This window comes from Corythoichthys intestinalis, chromosome 16 (genome assembly GCF_030265065.1).
Source record: "Corythoichthys intestinalis isolate RoL2023-P3 chromosome 16, ASM3026506v1, whole genome shotgun sequence".
Taxonomy (NCBI): Eukaryota; Metazoa; Chordata; class Actinopteri; order Syngnathiformes; family Syngnathidae; genus Corythoichthys; species Corythoichthys intestinalis.
The window spans coordinates 49,248,487-49,270,095 of NC_080410.1; the positions used below are offsets into that span (position 1 = coordinate 49,248,487).

General features: G+C 41.9%; 1 protein-coding gene across 5 annotated transcripts in view; it reads right to left on the reverse strand.

Moving 5' to 3' along the window:
- Positions 1-21,609, reverse strand: part of LOC130931959 (E3 ubiquitin-protein ligase rnf213-alpha-like) — a 171,406-nt gene that overhangs the window by 134,495 nt on the left and 15,302 nt on the right. For 4 of the 5 annotated variants that reach the window (XM_057861229.1, XM_057861228.1, XM_057861231.1 and 1 more), the window contains 11 exons: positions 21,451-21,601; positions 21,212-21,381; positions 20,986-21,136; positions 20,747-20,916; positions 19,465-19,580; positions 19,215-19,376; positions 11,030-11,229; positions 10,677-10,966; positions 10,343-10,605; positions 3,328-3,504; positions 3,044-3,236 (listed from right to left, as the gene is read on the reverse strand). In XM_057861229.1, coding sequence (XP_057717212.1) covers positions 3,044-3,236; positions 3,328-3,504; positions 10,343-10,605; positions 10,677-10,966; positions 11,030-11,229; positions 19,215-19,376; positions 19,465-19,580; positions 20,747-20,916; positions 20,986-21,136; positions 21,212-21,381; positions 21,451-21,601 — 2,043 coding nt within the window. Of the gene's footprint in view, positions 1-3,043; positions 3,237-3,327; positions 3,505-10,342; positions 10,606-10,676; positions 10,967-11,029; positions 11,230-19,214; positions 19,377-19,464; positions 19,581-20,746; positions 20,917-20,985; positions 21,137-21,211; positions 21,382-21,450; positions 21,602-21,609 lie in introns of those variants that run through there. The other variant, XM_057861232.1, reaches the window with a different exon arrangement.

Below are 21,609 nucleotides of genomic sequence, written 5' to 3' on the forward strand. Positions count from 1 at the left end.
CGAATTAGATGTCACCTATCCAACTTGGCGCCCGCCTGGTACATTGGCTCCGATAGCCAGCCCAATTCAATGTGGCATCTACATATACAGTGCATATCCATGTTAACAACAAACAGCTCGTGGAAGTTAGCATACCAATTTATGTTGGCCAATGATTTTTTAGCACAAACGAAGCAAGAACTTGAGACTTTATAAGCATACGCATGCTTTAAGGGGCGCACCATTAACTACGTCTGGACATTTTTTTCAATTTTTAAAAATATTTTACTTAAAGTTGCTCTATGAAGTTGGTCACTTTTTGACTCGCGACTGCCACCTCCAGCCTAAAGCGTAACTACAGCTCGTATATGGCACGCATACTTGTACGAGCGCGAACATAAAGCCATGAGCATTGTTTACTGTTGGGAGGCCTATCGAAAACAAATTTTACAAGGCGATATATTGTCTCGTAAGTTATTGCCAATATGAGATATTATTGTCAATTGTTTTTTTATTACCAATTCAACCACTAATGCAGTGACAATACATCCTAATACAGTACCCATTCAAATGCTGCAATTGTTATTCTTAAATAAAAAACTAACTTTAAACAAACTATTAAGAAAAAAATACTGGCACAATACATAACAAGTCATTTGAAAGCTAGCTAAGAGCAGAATATGAAATAGGTGAGAAAACCGAACCCCGTTTTTTGTTCTCTGCCAAATACTGTAAAGGCCATCAAAAGTGTTTACTGAAACCAAAATGATTGTCATCTTGTCGTAGGTATGTTAGCAAATTTCAAGCCAAATTATGGATTGCCTATCAGATTTTTCATAGTGGAGTCATTTTAAAGTTATTTTTAGTGTAGGATGTGAAGTATGTGGGATTAACTCCAGAAATCTATATTTGTATGTTAACCATGATGTGCTTTTATTTTGAAATGTTCACTGGAAGTATGTTCACTGCTAACTGTAAGCTTAACAGTTAATAAAAAAAAATAAATAAAGCGCACTTTTGCCTTCGTCATGCATGGGGTGTCAGTGGTTGATTTGTTATTTTTTTCGCATTGTTTGTAGATGCTGTAAACCAGCAAGTTTTCACGATTGAAGCGTCACCTTTTAAGCGCAAGTTTGCGTTTAGGAGAAGACTGACAATGTTTTTACAGCAGGCAAAAGTGGTTAGTGTATTTTCTTTTCCCCCCCATTCACCTTAATGTATCAATGCTAAATTTTACAATGTTTTAAAAAGATGTGTGTTTCCTTATTTTGTATGTCTGAACTTTAATTCTATAGTGTGTTGATGACCAAAAACCATCTGTGAAAGGAAGTAGACCGGGGGCCGGATGTATTGGGGGGCCGGGGTGGCCAGACGTGAGTCGTGCCCACCCCATCAAAATGTCGGGAATATCTATTGTAGCGTCGCACTGGATATAGAGAACGCACGGAGAGTTGGTCTCACCTACTTTTTTATTGCAGGATTAACGGTTACTGTTGGCCGCAACCACGCCGAACAAGCAATCACCAAAACAAGCTGTTTTTCCAATCTCGTTTGTTATCCGCACGCTTCCTCTCCTTCCTCCAGACACATTCTCGCAGTCGGACATCCAGGCATTAATTACGTCACCAGCCACAATAAAGCGTCGCCATATTGAAATAGGGGCAAAACACGAGTCACAAGCAGTTGCTCTGTCGTGCATTGTAATACAAACGCATTGAACTTTTGTCTTATTTGCTGTCTTTTTTTCCGTCGGAATGACTAAAAGTTGCCGTGTTGCGGGTTGTAACACAAGGAAAAGTTCCGAGCTGCATTTGAAGTCCTTCATTCTTCCTGGTGAGAAGAAAAGGACAAGCAAATGGCTGAAAGCAATCAATCGAGGAACAGTAAAAGACGACGGTTCCGTGGACCATCTTCGCCAGTGGGAACCTAAATCCAGGCACATTTACGTTTGCAGCCGACATTTTGTTACTGAGAAGTAAACTTTAATCGATTTTTTTTTTTTTTGCCCCAATTAGCTGCTAGGATTCAATAGACTAGGCAGTGGTTATTATTACCGGAACCGACAACTCGCAAAGAGTTATTTTTCTTTTGCCGTGAACTGCGCTGATCGGTCAATCGGTATATTATTGGCCTGGTGGGAATTGGTTATTTTGCCGTGACGTGTTCACGGCTAAATAACGCTTGGAGGCGAATTACCGGTTACAGCAGAAATAATCACTCCGTATATACAACCAGTTTTCCTAGTTCCACACAGTACATATTCCACGTATTGATAAAGGTCAACTTTATGAGGTAGTTGTAGATGTTTCCGAACTCCACCACAGGCAATTCCTTTGGATTGTTTATCCAGCTGTCAGCTGCGACTTTGTACGGGCAGATTTGCAGGCCAATACAGGCTAATTTTAAGTTGTATCGCCTCCTCGCGTCTGTCGGCAGTGACTCGTGATAATAATAATTCATGTTTAAGACGTTTTTATGGGGAAAAAAAGACGCAAAACACAGCTGAAATATATGAATTTCAGACGTTTCTCTACGGATGTTTACCTGTGCGTGCCCCCATCTCAAAATGGCGGCACGGTGCTATGCGAGATGACGTCATCGTGACATCACACCGACTGCGAGAATAAGTCGATAGATGAATGGAAAATAAATAAATAAATAAATGGGAAAAATTAATGCACCCTAAACGGGACACAAGCCAGTGTCCTACTTGCGCCGGTCCCAAGCCCGCAGAAATGCAGAGGGTAAAAAAAAAAAAGCCTGCATTGGGGGTGCCCCCTCAAGATTTCTTAGTGCCCACTCTGGTAGGTAAACCTAGATCCGGGCCTGCAGACTATCATATGCAGTCAACATGCACGTGCAAATGTATGCACGCACGCGGCAATAGATCACAGCCAGGTAAAATTACTGTCCTCGTTTTTAATTTACCGTGCGATTAATACTCTTATTGCCTGTCGCGACAGGCTAAACTGTTGGTAGCAAGTCTTAAGTGGGTTAGAAAAGCGTCTTTGCCAAGCGTAGACTCGGCGGAAGCTCGGTGAAATAAAACTTTAAGATAACATACCTCAACGTTTCCGTGGCTGATTTCCTTTGGGGCTACCTTAGCAAAAGCACGAAGAATGTCCAAAAGCTGGACATTCATGGTATTGCTGTACTCCTTTATTTCATCAAGAGACATCAGATTCAAACCAGATCGCACTAAAAGTGGATCCAACTCCATCAAGTGACTATGTTTTTGCATCATCTGCAATATTTCCCTGATGGCAAAAGAGAAACCAAAAGCAGTCAATTTGAGAACAGCATCAAAATGAGACAGACAAAGGTAACATTAGTTGAGATTGTTTTTACTTGCTCTCCATACTGTTGGTGCCACCCATTCCATAAAGACCATTCGTAGATGTCAACACCTGATAGGGCTTTGCGTCTTTGCCTTCAAGGAGGTGGAAGAGCGGCAATGCTACAATCCAATGGGGCTTCCCATGTTGTTTCACAGTTTTGATGAGAGACAACAAGTCCATTGACAGGCTAGAACAAAAACCCAAGAAATCCATCACCAACTACATGAAAACCATTTACAGTAAATCAGGGGTACTCAATAGCCACTTGATAGGGGCGGAATGGTACACACAAGTAGCGGTTCGGTATGCACCTTGGTACGGGAATCACGGTTTGGTACGACAGAATAAACAAACAGGGTTTGTTTTGAATCACAAAATTTGAAAGTTAAATGTTCTTTTAGCTAAAACGATAAAGTGGGTCTTTTTGAGAAAATAGAAGAAAAGATCACATTTGTTTTTATGGTTCTAACTAGGAGAGCAACAAAATATTAAATTGGTGATACATGGTCATACTTTGTATTCCAAAAGGTGATCGATGCCAAGAATCGATGTATCGTTTCCATTTAGACTGGGCAAGGCGAATGAACGTGCAAAGCATTTGCAGCCATGAGTTCCGAATTTTTTACTGGTCACTTTCTCTTCATGTACAATAGGCCTGCACAGTACATCATTTGAACATCGCCATCGCAATGTGCGCACACGCAATAGCCCCATCGCAGGACATGCGATTGTTTTGATTTTTTTGTTTGTTTTGAAACTTTTGTTTTTCCTTCACAAAAGCAGAAATTTTGAAGAGACATGGCTTCCTGGATGCCTATTATATACATCAATAGTTGTATTGAGTTATTTTGTCTACACTTATACTAAATTAGTTGACTTTTTCTTTTATCTATCCCAGACAATAGTTATAAGTGGTTTAATTACAGTTGTGGTTAAGTACAGTGTATGTGGTTTACATACACTTGTGAAGAACATAATGTCATGGCTCTCTTGAGTTTCCAGTTATTTCTACAACTCTGATTTTTCTCCGATAGAGTGATAGGAACAGATACTTCTTTGTCACAAAAAACATTCATGAAGTTTGGTTCTTTTATGACTTTAATATGGGTTAACACCAGGGGTCGCGTCAACCGGATATTTTCCGTCGTTGGCCGGTTTTTTAAAACGGTGACGGAAAAAACTGAAGTCCGTCCGTCATTTTGACAGGTTGTAATTCACACCCCAGACCACAGGGTGGCGAGTGAGCATATTAATTAGCTACTGTCTCCCTTAATGCATGACGTCGTTTGCTCTTCTGTCAGAATATTGTAGCGTCACCGGGGTCTAGCGGCGGCACCTTGATTGACACATCAACGCGAGGTTCTTATTGGTGCACCCGGTGTGCCAGAGCGTTATCCAATTGATGGACAAGATTGCTGCCTGTGTATAGACTCCAATCACATGACGTCACAACTCCGCCCCCCTGACTAGAGCCGCCATATCGTGTGTCAGCTCGTCATGTTTACACATTACCGCTACGTACATGCCTCCTATTACGGCGTGTTTTCTGCTCGTTAATATTAATAATCAAAATGGTGAAGGCGTGTGTGGCGGTTGGTTGCTGTAACAGAGAAGATAGACGGAGAGACTTGAAGTTCTACCGTATTCTGAGAGACCCGAAGATGAGAGCGAGATGGACTGCTGTAATTCGACGAGAAATCTGGGCACCAAACGATCACCACAGACTATGTAGTAGTCATTTTATATCTGGTAAGATGCATTTAATATATATTTAGAAGATTTTGGGCTGACAACCACAATTAAGATCATTGTGTGACGTTGGTGATTGGGGTCTATATGGTTGCCTCTTTTTCTTTGGTGGCGGAGTTGTTGGCGGTAAGCAGAGTAAAAAGGGAGAAAAATACCACAACTTCTGTGTCTAATTTTTCGCCGCCAAGCAAGCGTTACAATATTAATTAAAAATGAATGAAAACTAAATACTATTGAATATATCATCATTATCATTTTAAAAATTTAAGTGACGGGTAAAAATAGACTATGACCGGATTTTTATGACCCTGTCAGTCAAAATGACAGACAACGAAAATGTCTAGCGCAACCTCTGGTTAACACATAAAGTGATCAAATCTGCTGGGTCAAAAATACCAGTATACATACATGGATCTGAAAAAGCGAATCATTGACTTGAACAAGTCAGGAAAGTCACTTGGAGCCATTTCAAAGTAGCTGCAGGTCCCAAGAGCAACAGTGCAAACAATTATTTGTAAGTATAAAGTGCATGGCACTGTTTTGTCACCGCCACGATCAGGAAGAAACGCAAGCTATCACCTGCTGCTGAGAGAAAATTGGTCAGGAGGGTGAAGATTCAACCGAGAATCACCAAAAAGCAGATCTGCCAAGAATTAGAAGCTGCTGGAACACAGGTGTCAGTGTCCACAGTGAAGTGTGTTTTGCATCTCCATGGACTGAGAGGCTGGAAGGAAGCCCTTGCTCCAAAAGCGGCACTTAAAGGCTCGACTGAAGTTTGCTGCTGATCACATGTACAAAGATAAGACCTTCTGGAGGAAAGTTCTGTGGTCAGACGAAACAAAAACCGAGCTATTTGGCCACAATGCCCAGGAATATGTTTGGAGGAGAAAAAGTGAGGCCTTTAACCCAAAGTACCCAAGTACACCGTCAAGCACGGTGGTGGTAGTATTATGCTGTGGGGCTGTTATGCTGCCAATGGAACTGGTGCTTTACAGAGAGTAAATGGGATAATGAAGAAGGAGGATTACCTTCAAATTCTTGAAGATAACCTAATGTCATCAGCCCGAAGATTGGGTCTTGGGCGCAGTTGGGTGTTCCAACAGGACAATGACCCCAAACACACATCAAAAGTGGTAATGGAATGGCTAAATCAGGTTAGAATTAAGGTTTTCGAATGGCCTTCCCAAAGTCCTGACTTAAACCCCATTGAGAACTTGTGGACAATGCTGAAGAAACAAGTCCATCTCAGAAAGCCATCAAATTTAACTGAACTGCACCAATGGCGTACCGCACGCAGGCTATTTTTAGACCGTGACGTCACATCGTAAAGCGGAAGTAAAGCCGAAGTGGGACATTATAGACCCGCCCTCGCATAGACTCAACGTAAAAAGTGCTACTTTTCGCCGGTAATCTTTCAAAAACCAACATGCCGATCACGCATTGCTTTTTTGGAACTTGTAGAAACGACTCTAGACATTACGACCATGAAGGATGTTTTCTTCATAAGTTCCCGGAAACCAAAAACTCGGGAGGAAAAAATGTGAAGACCGAATCAACTTCCGCGGACTTAAACACCAGCTCGGCGAATCCATTCACGTTTCATATGCAGTAAACATTATGTTGGGTTGGCATGGTCTTTCAGAGGACAATGAGGTAAGCCATTTTTATATTTTTAACTTATTTTTTGGGCGTAACGTTGTGCCGCACTGCTTCTGTCTGACAATGAATGACCTGAAAAGAATTATAATGGTATCTGACTGCCACTGTTACTGTTTCTGTTATATATTTAAAAAAACAACTTTAGTAAGGGGGGAGTGTAAATAAATTATAGGATTAAGATGTGTTATCAATGAAAAAATAAAAGTGTTCGTTGGCTGTCACTGAGTAGCATTTGCGATCGCTACACAAAGCTAACTAAATTACCCCCAAGAACGGTAAGAGACGTAGGACAACCAGAGGATATGTAAGAAAGACAGGGCTGATGATAAAGGCTAGCTTGTTGAAACGGGAGAATGTCATTGTCAGTCGCATCGATAAAAAAGCTAAAGCTATGCTTAGGTCGGCTCGTTTTTTTCGTCTTTTTCAGCCTTCGACACTAAAGCCATCTCTTTAACTGAATATTTTTATGTTCTTCCACATCTATGCCAGTCAATTTGGCACCAGGCACATCATTTTCGGAGAGAATTGGTAGGTTTAGCGCTGTAAACGTCTCCTTCGTACACGAGTTCCATTCATTTCCTATTAGGGACAAACGATGGCTTGTCCTCGGTTAGCAACGGTAGCTAATGTCATGAATATTAATGAACGGAAGTGACGTGTTGCTTGCGGTACGCCATTCTGTCAAGAGGAGTGGTCAAAGATTCAATCAGAAGCTTGTGGATGGCTACCAAAAGCGCCTAATTGAAGTGAAAATGGCCAAGGGACATGTTACCAAATGTTAGCGCTGCTGTATGTATATATTTGACCCAGAAGATTTGATCACTTTTTTCTGTTCACCCATAATAAAGTCATAAAAGCACCAAACTTCATGAATGTTTTTTGTGACAAAGAAGTATCAGTTCCAATCACTCTATCAGAGAAAAAACAGAGTTGTAGAAATAACTGGAAACTCAAGAGAGCCATGACATTATGTTCTTCACAAGTGTATGTCAACTTTTGACCACAACTGTACCTGACATGTTTCGGTGAACACTTCCGCCTTCATCAGAGAGTCACGGGTGTTGGTGTGACGCATCATTATCGGCTGATGGATATTCACTCTTCCAGGATGCTGGTCTGGGTAGTAGAGAGCATGAACGCCCCTTCGTCCCTGTTGATTGTCCCCGGGCCCCGCTTGCGGATCTCAATGGCCTCACTGATCCAGCGCTGATGTTTCAGCGCTGGATCACCTGAGTCACGCCTTTATCCATCAGCTGATAAAGACACGTCACACCAACAGCAGTGACTCTCTGATGAAGACAGAAGTGTTCGCCAAAATATGTCAGCTAACAGGTATTTAAACCATCTATAACTATTGTCTGGGATAAAAGAACAATTCAACTAATATACAGCAATCTTCATCATTCAGAGATAAACCCCCTTACCCTGGATTAAATGGTATTGTATGGTATAGCAGGGATTTCCGGATTATATATTTTTGCACGCGAGTCCAAGTCACCTGATTTTGAGATACATAGTCCCAATCCAATATACATACTTTGAGGCTCATGCTGCTGAGAACAGCTTGGATGTGTGTGGAAACAATCGATATATTTATTCAACTTTTTCAATCCCGCGCCATGAAAATGAGTGACTTCCAGCCAGAGTCCATGGTTCAGGAAGAAGGCGGCTGTGACGTCAGAGAATGACATTATCATCACTATTACAGACATACAAATGTATGGAGAAGGACTGCGGATTCAGCTGATTTTGCTGATTTTTTTTGTTTTGTTTATTTGCATCATGCCAGCCCAATGTGCTGCAGGCTTTTGTTGCTACACCAGGGAGAGTGGTGTGAGCCTTTTTGGATTTCCAAAAGATCCTGTTCACCGCGAAGAATGGGCAAAACAAGTCCGACAATCGAGGGCCCATTGGATGGACAAGGAAGTGAGTAAGCTACGTATTTTATATTATGTCAAATACTTGGATCATAGCACACGTTTTAATCAGGAGGTGGCTTGAATTTTTTGGGTGACAATGCTTGCCGTCAGCCAGCGAAACTGGGCGAGCTTGCATTAATAGGCCAGCGACCATGGCGTGTGACAAGCCGCCCAATTTCGGCTGGTTTGTCCGCCGAGAATGAACCATTTTCTGCATTCATTCCCCATCTGTGTCCTTGAGCACCCCCACAGGACTGCTTGCCGGCGTTGAAGCAGGGGCGTGACGAGCTGTAATAGTGCGTTGAATGTTGCTCACTGCCAGAGGCTGGCCAATCGGTGGAGGCAATCATCTCCTTCGCCATGCGTACATGAGTCGGGGTAGTTTTGTTCGATTTTTCGTGTTCGAACGATGAGGAGACTTGGAAAAGCTTCAGGTTGGCATGTAGCCTAGCTCTCACGCCTCCTGTTTAGATGATGCTCCTTCCTCAGTCTGAGTCCGCAGGGAAGTGAAAAGAGCTGGACTAACTGCGGTGGCATAAAATACCGTTGGGGAGGTTTATGAAGTCTGCAGTTTTGACCACTATTCAGTAATTTAGCCCTGTTGTACTAAATAAATGCATTTTTGATACAGTGATCCCTCGTTACTTCGCGTTTCAAACTTCGCGCTCTCAGTCTATCGCAGATTTCTTTCCATTAAGAAAAAAAAAAAAAAAAAAGAAAATATAGATGAGCTGTGCCGCGCCAACTGTGTAGTCAGTCTCATTCTCGCTCCCTCCCTCCCTGCTCTTTGTTTCCCCAGGCAAGCAGTGCACGTGCAGTGGAGCTGCTTATTAAAGTTAACGATGTTGACAGATGATTGTGCTTGATCTTTTTAGAGTCTTGCGCTTCTGAAGCGCCGCCACATCAATCATTGTTTAACTTGTTAAAGTTATTTTGGGGGTGGCTGGAATGAATGCCTGTGTGTGGCGACATTCGAGGCAGCCGGACGTGTTGTGATCGCAGCAATAAACGCCACCTTCCTCCTCACCCAAATACGACTCAAACATACATAGCTGTAAGTCACATACTTCCTCCGGATCGACAATATCGTTGGAAAAATCCACACTTAAACCAGAATCACTGAAAAATGCTTCTTCCTCCATTGGGCTCAATGGTAAATCCGCTGAAATCGCTCATTGTCTGACGTCATCACCAAGATGCAGGCGCCAGAGCGCTATAATGACAGGAGGAGCTAAACAGCACATTTAAAGACACATTTCTTGTCATCTGCACTTGGCCAAATTGTTGTATATAGTAGAATCTTCTCAAAATATGATTTTAATTGCAATGATAATGCTATTTAAGATTTTTTTTGTCATGTCATATTCACTTTGTCTTTTGTTGCAAACAAAACCATGTTAATAAAGTTATACTTTCTTGTGAGTAGTAAAGGACACGATGTTATGCAGAGGTGTACTTATAATAATACTTTTTGAGACAAATGATACTATTTACATTAGTGGTAGAGAGTTGAGGGGATGCGAAACGTTTCAGTCTTGAGAAGCATTGGTTTAGTCGCATTATCTCTATCACACCCTGGAGTAAAGGAGGACTAATTCCAACATGGATTTTAACTCGTACGTATGTGCCGTCTGACCGCGTGCACCGAATCGTAAGGGACAAAGACAATTACTTTTACACTCTTACAACTTGACTTACCTTGGAAAAAGTGCAGCATCACGTGAAAAATCTTGCCAATATTGGAGGAACCCGTCTTTTGGATCCTTGGGTAAACACAGCTCAGTGCAAAGTTGCTCGGCGTGGGCGTGGTCCAGTTTGATGCTGTACTTTTCACTCACAAGGAGCACGATGACAGCTGCTCGTAGCCCATCATGAATATACAAATTTTGACCTCCATTTCCATCTTCCTGTAACCTTGGAGTTACGTTTTCCTCCATGAAGTTCTTTAGCACCATACACAGCTGGGAAATATAGAGAGGCTTATAATTTGGTTGCACCTGGACAGATTTGCTCTACAAGTGACAGAACGTACATGGCTCTTATTGTAGTAGTCCCATTTCTTATAGCCTTCCTCGAAAGTAGATGGGTTTGCATAAACATCAAAGAACTGATCGAGTTGTATAAAAAAATTTTTTAAGTTGATGTCACTCCAAGTGCAGAGAAGACGAAATATTGAGCCCAGCATTAAACGCCCCGCAATATTCTTGCGTTCAATGTTTTCTTTATTCTGGTCAGACCTAAAGTTAATGGCCGACCAGAAGCGATCTCCCACACTCTTCGATGGCTCACCACACAGAAAGTCATCATACTGATGCCACTCCCCTTAAGAAAAAAAAACATTATTAATATTCAAAACACTTTACATAACAGGTGTGTTTTTCATACCGTATTCATTCAATAGATGAGGTTTAACAAACAGGCATCTGTAGGTCTTGAGTTGGTCACAATGCTCTTTGTAGATGAACTCAAATTTGGTTTTTTTCTTCTTTTGAACTAAGTATTTGTAAGGTATTGACTGTGACATGATGACCATTTTTTGGGTCTCCACCTTGCCTTCGACCAAAAGGCCATACTTGCCAACATCCCTAAACAAAAAGTCGAGAAATTTTAGAAAGCAAAGGTTCTATTATGGCAAGTGTACTAGAGCTGTCCCGACTAGTCGTCATTGTAGACATCATCGATGATGTAAATACGTCGACGAGCACAACATTTAATGACGGGTTAAAAAAATATATTTGCGTGGGAAGTTGAGAATGCCGGACGCTCGGGATGCAAGCAGGGGAAGCGGCACAAAGCCAAAAAAGCGGACCAGAGTGGCCAATGCATGGACTTATTTCAACGTGACAAAGGAGGGTGTCACAGTCATGTGCTGTCAGTTTGATAGTGTAAAGTTTAGCCAAAAGGGAGGCATTTTTTGAAAAAATTCCGTTAGGCGCCATTGAGCCATTTTGTTGTTTTTTTCCGCAAGGTTGCAAAATTATCCAAATTCACACCATGCCGCATGTATGTGCAATTTTTGGTGAGTTTTCGAGCATGTTAAAGCTTCCAAATGTCCATTTTCATTTGCCATGAAAAAAAAAAAATATCTAGGCCTGCAAGCGGGACTGATAAGGCTCCTTGCAGTTTGGCGCCACTCGGCCGTCACGCAGGTCAGGGTAGTGGCAGATCGTCCCCCTCTCATCATCATTTTTTTTTTTTTTTTTTTTTTTAGATAAGAAATACATTCACAGACCTAGGAGAAAAAGCCCCTATTGAAGAGGGTCCTACAAAAAGGAAGCGCCACTGAGCTGTGCAGCCACGCCCTTATTCCAAACAAAAATTAATCTTCTAATTGGACCATTTCGACCAATTGTGCCCAATTTCGCGGCTCTATGAGCTGCCTAAGTCCGTGAAGAAATCTAATTTCGTTTAATGGCGAACAAAGGGTTGTCACGGCAACAAACATACGTGTGGACATGGGCCTTAAAATGTAATATTACAAAAGTTCTTGTAACTACATTGACCAACCTGAAAAGAACTTGACATGAATAAGTAAAATAAGTGATTTTCTATTCCCACTAGTTGGTGCTGCAGAGTGGATGCAAATCACCCCTAAAGGACCCTTCAGGGTACGACTCTCACCAAGCACAGGAAGTTTGGCGCATATATGTTGTATGTCTGCCAAGTTATGACTGTTCAAAATTTGTTGCGGGACAAAATGGCAACGGTCATTTTCACTTTCCTGTTTGCACCCCTCTGCCTCAACCAAAACTTGACATTTTTCATCAGGCTCCTGAACACATGTCTTAAGGCTCCTCTGAAACAGGTTTGAGGTCAATTAATTTTTTTCCCTTGGAGGAGGAGCCTGTCTAGTAAAAAGGGGCGGCTCCTGTTACCAGCAGGGGGCCCAGGCGTAATGGGTAATATTTCAATGCAGTCATGTTCAGGCTGGGATACCTCACATCAGGGGTCGCGTTAACCGAATATTTTCCGTCGTTGACCGGTTTTTTAAAACGGTGACGGAAAAAACTGAAGTCCGTCCGTCATTTTGACAGGTTGCAATTCACACCCCAGACCACAGGGTGGCATATTAATTAGCTATTGTCTCTCTTAATGCATGACGTCGTTGGCTATTCTGTCAGAATATTGTAGCGTCACCGTGGTCTGGCGGCAGCACCGTGATTGACACATCAACGCGAGGTTCTTATTGGTGCACCCGGTGTGCCAGCGCGTCATCCAATTGGTGGACTACATTGTCGCCTGTGTATAGACAAGTTTCCGAGGTACTTCCGGTTTACTTCCTTATGTCTTCCTTCCCCTTCCGTTTCCGCCTGTTTACCGTTGAAGTCAATGGCGGTGGAATCGAAGTTGGGAGGTCTTTATACAAGATCCCGGGAATGTTATTTGTATGTAGGCGGGTGGAGAACCAAGCCAAGGCCTCCATGCTTCGTACCATGTCGATTTCCAAACCATGGGTGCTCGTACTCGTCATACAGGTGGGAGGGAAGGAGATGGACAAAACTGACATCCCCCGCTGTTATGGAAGGTAATGTGCTCTAAAAATACGAAACCTAAAATCTGGCGCATGAAACGACTTGTTGCCTTTGCTATTGATATTACAATGATTGTAATTACGAAGTCATTTTTACAACAACTAGCTTCTGCTACTGCTGCTAGCCGCCTGTTGCTAATCGTGTTTGAATGCACCGCATAAATCCAAGTGTTACAAGTTTTTATTCGTTTGTTTACAGCTGGGAAATGCTGTTATAAAAGAGAAGACAACTTGACTTGTACGTTGATGGACATATATCCAACATATATAGTTTGCGTTGCACAATGATGATGACAGCTCGACTCCCGGGAGAGGCCGAAAGAGGCAGGAATTGTGACAGACGGTGGTTCGCCGAGATCGCCGTGATCCAACTCGAACTTGTGAACGGTAGCGTCTTTAAATATATGCTATTGGAGCTGGAATTACCGAGGACGGGAAAAAAACACATCTAAATACCGCCGAGGGCCTCCGTGATGTCGCTATTTGTTCACGAGGCTCCGGAGCTCTGCGGTCTGATATCACATTCTCGTATGCTATTTTTGCAATACTTTTATAAATGTGATTTATTGACCTGTTTTGGAGTGCACCAATCGTTTTAAATAAAACAAGAAATTGAATCATGTCTAAATGTTTTATTGCGATCAATGCCTGCAATAAAAAAAAGAATGACATACTATTTGTGTTTACATCATATGTACATAACCTTGTAGCATTTCCTTGTAACAAAACAATCCATGTCAGTCCTTCTGCAGTCGGCAAATGTAATATAACTTGTAATTTCCCCCCTTTTTGGTCACTAATGGCCGTAGTATCAATCCATTCCTCACGTTAACACAGGCTGACCGTTGTTAATAATTTTGTCCACGAATGATCAACGAAGTGACACGAACTGCCATCCAATCTCATCTACGTGTCATCTAGGTCGTGCTGAATCAATTTTTGAAGATTCCATGGGTTTCTCTGGCTTGATTTCGTAGTTTTATCGTCGTCAATACACTGCTAATACACTGCTACTCGACCGGACCGGAAGTGCGAAGCAGACATTTTCCAAGATGGCGGCGCCCGTATTTCGCTCAGGAAACTTGTCTATAGACCCCAATCACATGACGTCACAACTCCGCCCCCTGACTGGAGCAGCCATATTGTCCGTCAGCTCGTCGTGTTTACACATTACCGCTACGTACATGCCTCCCATTACGGCGTGTTTTTCTGCTCGTTAACATTAATAATCAAAATGGCGAAGGCGTGTGTGGCGGTTGGTTGCAGTAACAGAGAAGATAGACGGAGAGACTTGAAGTTCTACCGTATTCTGAGAGACCCGAAGAGGAGAGCGAGATGGACTGCTGTAATTCGACAAGAAATCTGGGCACCAAACGATCCACAGACTATGTAGTAGTCATTTTATATCTGGTAAGATGCATTTAATATATATTTAGAAGATTTTGGGCTGACAACCACAATTAAGATCATTGTGTGACGTTGGTGATTGGGGTCTATATAGTTGCCTCTTTTTCTTTGGGAGTGGAGTTGTTTTGTTGGTGTTGTTGGCGGTAAGCAGAGTAAAAAGAGGGAGAAAAATACAACTTCCGTGTCTAATTTTTCGCCGCCAACCAAGCGTTACAATATTAATTAAAAATGAATGAAAACTAAATACTATTGAATATGTCATCATTATCATTTTAAAAATTTAAGTGACTGGTAAAAATAGATTATGACTGGATTTTTATGACCCTGTCAGTCAAAATGACAGACAACGAAAATGTCTAGCGCAACCTCTGCCTCACATACATGCCAGATATTAAAAAGTTTCAACCTTGTATATGGGAGATATTAGTCATTTACTGAATTTGGAGTGTTGTCAAAAAAAAAAAAAAAGGGCAACTTTGGCACCACGCCCAGGTGATAACTTCAGATATCATACGTCTCATGAACAGTCTCACCAATTTTGAAGACGATCCAAGTAACTCCCTAGGCGACAAGGTCTCAAATGTGCACCATGTAAACTGATAAAAATTTCACATTGGATGCAAAATACCCGATTTTCTGTTGGGTTTAGAATATGGGTGCAAGAGACTTTTTTGACTACTTTTTCACAACGTATTGACTCCCCAAATTTCATCCCTCTGTGTTGAAAAACACCTAAAAATATAAGAGTTACTTTAAAAATTCAAGGGGGCGCCACTGAGCAATTCTATTAAATGTTTTCATAACATTGCAAAATTATCAAAATTTTCGCAAAGCTGCATGTATTTGCAGATTTAGTTTTCGAGCATGTTCAGGCCTCAAATTCTGCTGCCAGTATGTGGCGCTACAGAGTTCATGCAAATGACCCCTACCGGACCCTTCAGGGTACGACTATCATCAAGCATGGGAAGTTTGGCGCAGGTATGTTCCATAGATAGGTTTCCTGAGCGAAATATGAGCGGCGCCATCTTGGAAAATTTCTGCTTTGAGCTTCCGGTTTGGAAAAAACCTCATGAGTTGCGGTTGAAGTTAGCAGTGTGTTGACGAAGTTAGAGCAGCAAAATCAAGCTAGAGAAACCCACGGAATCTCCAAAAATGGATTCAACACGACGTAGATGAGACGTACTGTACATGTGATTCTATGATTGTTCTTATCACTTCGTTGATCATTCGTGGACAAAGTTATGACAACCTGTCAGCCTGTGTTGACGTAAAGTATAGATTGATACGCTGGCCATTTGAGTGACCAAAATGAGGTGTAATGACAAACTATATTACATTTGCCAAATGCAGAAGGGCTGACACGAATTTTGTTGTTACAAGGAAATACTACATGGTATGTACATACTGTATGACCAAAAGTACTAAGTCATTCTTTTTTATTGCAGATATTGATAGCAATAAAACATTTGGACAACATGATTCAATTTTTGTTTTATTTAAAACGATTGTTGCCTGTGCAAAACAGGTCAATAAATCACAATTTATAAAATTATTGGAAACATAGTATGCGAAAATGTGATATTAGACAGCAGAGCTCCGGAGCCTCGCCAAATCTTCACCCAATATTACGGCCACCAGACAGCCTTTCTCCCGTTGTCCTCGGTAATTCCAGCTCCAATAGCGTGTCCTAAAGTTGCCACAGTTAAATAGCTCGTTGTTGGATCTCAGGATCGAGCTGACGGTCCGCTGCGAGGTGAGCCACCGTCTCCAGCCCCAGCCTCTCGGCCAAACCCGGGTAGAACGCACGTAGTCTCGATATAAAGTGGGGAGAACAAGTATTTGATACACTGTCAATGGGAAAACCCATTGGCAGTGTATCAAATACTTGTTCTCCCCACTGTATGTCCACCAACGTACAGTAGGTGTTGTTGCGAGGCACATCAACTTATCTTCCCTTCCCTAACAGTGTTTTCTGCCTGTAAACAAACAAACAAACAAAAAACTTGGAACACTTACATTTATTCGTTGACATAATTGTGCCATCTACACATACTGATTAGCAACAAGCTAGCAGCAGATACAATAGTTGTAGTAAATAATAATAAAGATCATTATCGTAATAACAATATCAAAGGCAACAAGTCATTTCATGCAAGATTTTAGCTTCAGTATTTTTTTGAACACCGGACACATGAAAATGCAGGGACAGGGATAGGAATAACATACCTTCCAAAACACAACGTTAACATGGCTGCAAAAACACCCGTGTTTGTGTTGGCACGAGCTTGGTTCCACAACTGCCTTGATGAACACGTTGTCCTTCCCTGTCGTGATGATGGCAGATGGATGCGGTATTTCCAAATTGTCTTTGTTAAGGGATTTTGATGGGTAATGTTACTCCAACGCCACTGTTGTTTTGGATGGAGAAATTCTAAAATAGAAGTTCCTTGCAGATATAAGAAGTACCTCGGAAACTTGTCTATATCTGAAAGGTTATTACCATTCAAAATGTCTGGCGACACAAAATGGCAAAAAGGCAACTGAACACATGTCTTAAGGCTCCCCTGATGCAGGTTTGAGGTCAATTGATTTTTTACCCTTGGAGGAGTAGCCGTCTCATAAAACAGGCCATTTCCTGTTCCCAGCAGGGGGCGCCAGGCCGAATGGGCAATATTTTCACACAGTCATGTTCAGGCAGGGATACCTCTCATTCATGTGAGATATGAAATAGATTGCACCTTGCATCAGGGAATTATTAGTCATTTACTGAATTTGGCGTGTTGCCCAAAAAATGGCCGACTCCGGCACCTTTTTCCAGGTCAGTCCCGTGAATGAAAAGTCACCATTTTGATAACTTAAAGGGAACCACGGATAGAAAGCCATGTTGTTCTTAAAAGATAAATGTTAGTAAGAGTTATAATAATTCAACATTAAAACCCTTCTTAATATTTTCGTTTTAATAAAATTTGTAAACTGTGTTACTTGTAGGTCGCCATTGTTGTTGACATCACAGGACGGTGACGTCACATGGGTACGCTGCCGGGTTTCCACAGTGTCCCTTTTTAACTATATAAACATGTCGTTGGTTCTGCCCTTCCAATTTGAGCCCGAGCGGAATATTAATAAGGAGGACGTCTCAGTAGAGGCAAACCATCAACATTTTCGTGTGCCGTGATGTACGGGCTATCTGCAAAAAACTAATCAAACTGCTTTGTTTCACTGTATACCCCAATTATATGTAACGCACACGACAGCTCTGGATGCTAACCATCTCCATTAGAATATTGGAATAGGTTGGATCAGACAATAGTTTACCGTGAAGATCTGCAAACAGTTTTTGACATCACTCTCCTGCTCTGTCACTAGAGCAGGAGAGTGTTGTCACTAGCGAACTTGACACATGGACCCAACTCGTCTCATCCCATCTTTCCTATTAATTTAGCTTTTCCTGCTCGTTATGTGAAATATTGACAGGGCTGTCCTAGTCATTAATATTCCACTCGGATTCAAATTGGAAGGGCAGAAACGACAACATAATAACAATTTTGTTTGCCTCCATTTTTTTGGGATCATCACAGCCTATGTTTTGCAATTTGTTTTTGTTGGCTTTCATCAAATCATTTTTTGCACTGCCGGTCTGCATCACCTCTTTTCCCGCAATTGGGTCCACACACCACCTGGCTGCCCGGGTTTTCCTGACAATTAGTTTACTCATACTAACATGTATTATGAGAATTACATGTTTTCCTATCCGTGGTACCCTTTAAGAGCTCATGTATCTCATGAACAGTCTCACCAATATGGAGGAGGATCCAATTAACTACCTAGGTGCCAATGTCTCAGATATGCATTCTGTAACTCGATATAAATTTCACATTCAATCCAAAATACTCTGTTGGGTTTGGAATATGGGTACAAGAGACTTTTTGAACAGTTTTGCACAAGGTATTGCCATCATCACTCTAGTTTGAAAAAACCTAATAGGAGAGGCCTTTTTGAAAAATTCAGCGGGGGGCGCAATTGAGCCATTTTGTCACGTATTTTTCGCAAATCAATCAATCAATCAATCAATCAACTTTATTTGTATAGCACATTTAAAAATCCGCCAAGGAGACCAAAGTGCTTTACATAGCAAAACACAGCAAAATAAGTCAACTTTGAAAGATAAAACAAACACATAAAATAAAATAAATAAAAGACGAGGTCATAAACTGTCATTGCACATTAAAAGCTGAAGAAAAATAAAATGTTTTAAGACGTGATTTAAAATCCGTAAGTGAGGGGGCCTGTCTAATAGTAAGTGGTAATTGGTTCCACAGCCTGGGCGCCATCAGGCTGTCAAAATAATATTGACATTTACGCCTGCATGTGAAAATTCTGGTGTGTTTTCCAGCCTGTTAAGGCCTCCAAATTGTCCATTTTCATTTGCCCAAGAGAAAGAAAAAATAAAAATAAAAATAATCCTTTGTATAATAATAGGGCTCTTGCACCACTTGGTGCTCGGTCCCTAACAAGGAATAAAATAGGGCCCTTGCAGGTCAACTTCCTCGGTGCTCGGGCCCTAACTACCTACTAGTTTTGAAAGCAGCAATAATATTTAAGAACACACTACCGTACATCCAGGAGAATTACCTTGTCTCAGAAAGCTCCAGTAAATTAACACCCCAATTTGATAGAGGAGGTCCAGCTCTGATGAAGATGCGATGTTTTTGGGGTTTGAAATTAAAGTCCTTTGAAATAATTGCGTGGAAGTACAGAGTGAGTCTGGTTCCGGCAGGTGTGGTCATGTCCGTTCTTCAAATACAAAGTGTAAAAGGGAAAACTTATCATAAAAAAATATTATTGTCATCATGTGAAATGCTTTCAGCTGAAAGAGACAAACCTGATGGACGCTTGTGGAAGTGGAGTGACTGATTGTAAATTATTGGCCTGGGGGTTCTGCATGTCTTCCACTCTAAAGTCTGGGTCCACACTGGAACCAGTCTCTGGATCAACTACCTGCGAGAATACATACACTCCCTTAGAACAGTACAGAATACCTTCACTATCATGTGCACCACATGGAAATAAATAAATAAATAAATAAAACGTACAGTAAGGCTTATATAAAAACACAGGTTCCGGTGTACACATATTGGGAATAAAGTTAATAGAAGTTGTGATGTAGTGGTAATAGTGCAGCAGTGTGTATATGACAATTTACAGTACTTATGCAAGGAGGCAGGCTGACCTGATGATAGTGTAAATGACAGTTTGTGCATCAATATCGTTTCACAATAGTGGAAGCCTGGTGTGAAAGGGTGCGCAACAACCCATTCATTGTGTATGTGGGAGAGGACAGTGAGTGTCGGCGGCCGTTTTGGACGAAGCGGAAAGTCTTGACTGAATTTCCGCTGAGGGGTGGGGTCCAAAATAGAGACTTATTTTCACAGCGCTTCCGCATTGACATCCATCCACTTGGCGGTTTCTCTGCGTGGAGGGTGAGGGATTGGATTTTATAACCCTGACATTATGTCATTTTTGGTTGGTTTGGCAACAAAATCAAACACACATTACAAAGAATGACGATGGACTGTCTATTCCTTGGCTCTAAGGTCCAGTAGCAATTTAATTTCGTTATGTTTCCAGTTTAATTTTGCGATCTTTCCGGTTTGCCATCTTGAAAATTGCAATGTTTGTTTACCACTTTTCGTCTTACTGTGAAGTAAGAGGAAGTTACGATCTGCCAGCCATTGTATTACGCCATCAGCCTTTGCGCTGTGACCGGGGAATTAACGGGCTGCTTTCATGCATGCCGCGGCCGGGTGAAGTCCCAGACATTATACAAGGGCGCGATTGGTTAATGTCCATGTCATATCTGTGTCAGTGAACCCGGGAAATTGCTTTCAGACACAAGGGATGCCTGTTTAAATCCAAGGATTTACCGGAGTTCAGCGTACTGTATGTCAGAAAGGGGCTCAAGATGTTGCATTTAATCGACAAGTAAAATCCGAAACGTTTCATTATGAGTAGGCTGTTAAACGATGAAACGACTCGTCACGCACATCCCAAGTGACAATGTTGTGGTATTAGCAGTGCGAGACAGGGACATTTCAGTGCAAAATGTGACTTTGGGAATCAATTGCAATGTTTGATCTGGGCTGTTCATTTGCATAACATGTTACCTCGGATGGCATTTGAGGGCCAGAGAGTTTTGATTGTTCTTCAATGCCAGATGGCTTCTGTTCATCTCCGTCCTCGTGTTCCCCTTGCTGCTCCAGATTCATGTTTACGTTCTGGTCCAGGGGAGGTTGCTCTTCTACTCGCTTTGACTTTTCAGTGTCAGGCAGCATGCCTGTACCAACGTTAGCGCCCAAATTCACACTGACCTTAGAGTGCTGAGAGTTATGTGCATTGATCTCACCTTCTTTATTGTGGTCATTCAAATCTGGTGTACCATTCGGCTGAACATCATCATCCTGTGGAGTGATGGATTGTACAGGATGGGTTTGGTTTTGCATGTCTTCCACTGCAAAACTTGGGTCCCCACTGGCGCCAGTCTCTGGATGGAGTACCTGTTAGCATACAAATACTTCTCTAGGAACAGATTGCAATTCTAATCCGGGCTGTTCATTTGCATCAAGTGTTACCTCGGATGGTGTTTGAGGGTCAAAGAACTTTGATTGTTCTTTAGTGACAGATGGCTTCTGTTCATCCATGCCCTTGTGTTCCCCTTGCGGCTCATGATTCATGTTAGCATTCTGGTCCAGGGGAGGTTGCTCTTCCACTCGCTTTGACTTTTCAGTCTCAGGCAGTGTGCCTGTGCCAATGTTAGCGCCCAAATTCACACTGACCTTAGAGTGCTGAGAGTTTTGTGCATTGATCTCACCTTCTTTACTGTGGTCATTCAAATCTGGTGTACCATTCGGCTGTACATTATCATCCTCTCGAGTGATGTATTGTACGGGATGGGTTTGGTTTTGAATGTCTTCCACTGCAAAACTTGGGTCCCCACTGGCGCCAGTCTCTGGATGGAGTACCTGTAAGC